The 1,540-nt window shown below is 42.7% G+C and overlaps 1 pseudogene across 1 annotated transcript in view; it reads left to right on the top strand.

The window, feature by feature from the left end:
- TEOVI_000369500:pseudogene overlaps nucleotides 1–842 on the top strand; it is a 996-nt pseudogene extending 154 nt beyond the window's left edge. Inside the window, 3 exon segments of the mRNA in view lie at nucleotides 1–14; nucleotides 17–433; nucleotides 435–842. The exon segment at nucleotides 1–14 is cut by the window's left edge and continues 154 nt beyond it. Of these exon segments, the coding sequence occupies nucleotides 1–14; nucleotides 17–433; nucleotides 435–842 (839 nt within the window).
- The last annotated feature ends 698 nt before the right edge of the window (nucleotides 843–1,540 follow it).

Raw genomic sequence — 1,540 nt, forward strand, 5'->3', positions numbered from 1 at the left:
AGGAAATTCAGGAGTAAGCGTGTCTTCTCTACAGAAAAAGGTTACAGATATATTGTACGGGACGGGAGTCAGCGCTGTGAATGAAATGAGATGGAATCGACACAGAGAAATGGACTGTGGGCAAGACAATCGAGTCAAACCTGCCTCAGCGGGAAGGGCTCTTGTACAAGATATTATTTGCTTATGCGATGGAAGAGACCAGAAACCCCCAAAGAAGGACCTTTGCTACAAGGAGAGCGGTGAACACCGTCGCTACACATACTGGTGGGATTCACAAGGCCATGGGAATACATGGAGTCACTTACGGAACGGGTGCAAGACAGAACGTGGTGGAAGTGCGCCCAAAGAAGCCGTTTTTAAAGAATTGAAAAGGCAACTCCAGGCTGGTTTAAAAACATACCCAGGTGCCACTGAGAGTGCTTATTATACCTACGGGGGGGCATACGAACTCCGGATTGCACACTTGCAGGGGAACCCCGACTGAGACTGACGGAATTTGTGTGCCGTATCGAAGGGTATCTGATGGGGACAACGCAAGCGGTATCGAATGGGTTGGGGAACTCGAAGATCTGGTGAAACAAGTTGAAGAAATAAGCAGAAGCGCAAACGCCGACACGGACACAAACATAAACTCAAACAAGAATGCAGGCAGAGGCACGGGCACAGACTCAAACACAAGCCCCAGCACAAAACCAAGCACAAGTGACAGCTTACCAGTAAGGGAGTCACACAGATCGACGCAAAACGGAGCCCCAAATACGCAAGCAACTATCAGTGCTGAGACGGGTTTAACTACGACAAGACCACCGGAAGAACAAAAGAGTTCCGCCAAAATAATTTCACGCTCCCTATGGATACACTCATTTTTGCTGTTTTATAGGTTACCCCACCATTAATATATACTTTTTAATTTTAACGTTAATGAAAAAAATAAAACAAACACTAGGACAAAAGACTGGAAAACAAGATGGAAGGAACGGAGAAGCTATGTGTTTTTAGACCGATTTAAGAGTTTGCTTAAAGCGAATAACTTCAATGCTCAAAAAAAAACGCCTGCACACGCCAATGAATAGCGATAAAAGTTGAACAACGTAAAAGTGAAAGGAAAAGAAACGAAAGCAAACAGTGTATGAACTATATGACTTCTGAGACCAAACGAATAGGGATGTTGATATTGCCGTTGTAGAATCTGGAAAACCAAAATGTATTAAGCGAACCGCGTTACATGCTGACAAACCATGAATCTTAGGAGGATTATAGTTGAGTTAATTGAAGTGTGAGACTGAAGTGGCGAGAACCAACTCTGGAAATTTTGTTAGGGCTTTGAGAAGAGAAGACGAAAAGACACTTATGTGTAAACAAACAATCAAAACTACAGTCAAATCCAAACGTGTCAGCGTGGCGGGGAAACCACCTACAGATAATTAAGGAAGAGCTAACAAAAGGACTCACGAGTTCCGATCAAGTCTTTAATTAAATAATGATAATAATATTGAAAGAACTAGATATATGGTTTTTCATTTAATTGGTAGGAAAGTGA

This window comes from Trypanosoma equiperdum (assembly GCF_001457755.1).
Source record: "Trypanosoma equiperdum strain OVI genome assembly, contig: ctg_794, whole genome shotgun sequence".
Lineage (NCBI taxonomy): Eukaryota > Euglenozoa > Kinetoplastea > Trypanosomatida > Trypanosomatidae > Trypanosoma > Trypanosoma equiperdum.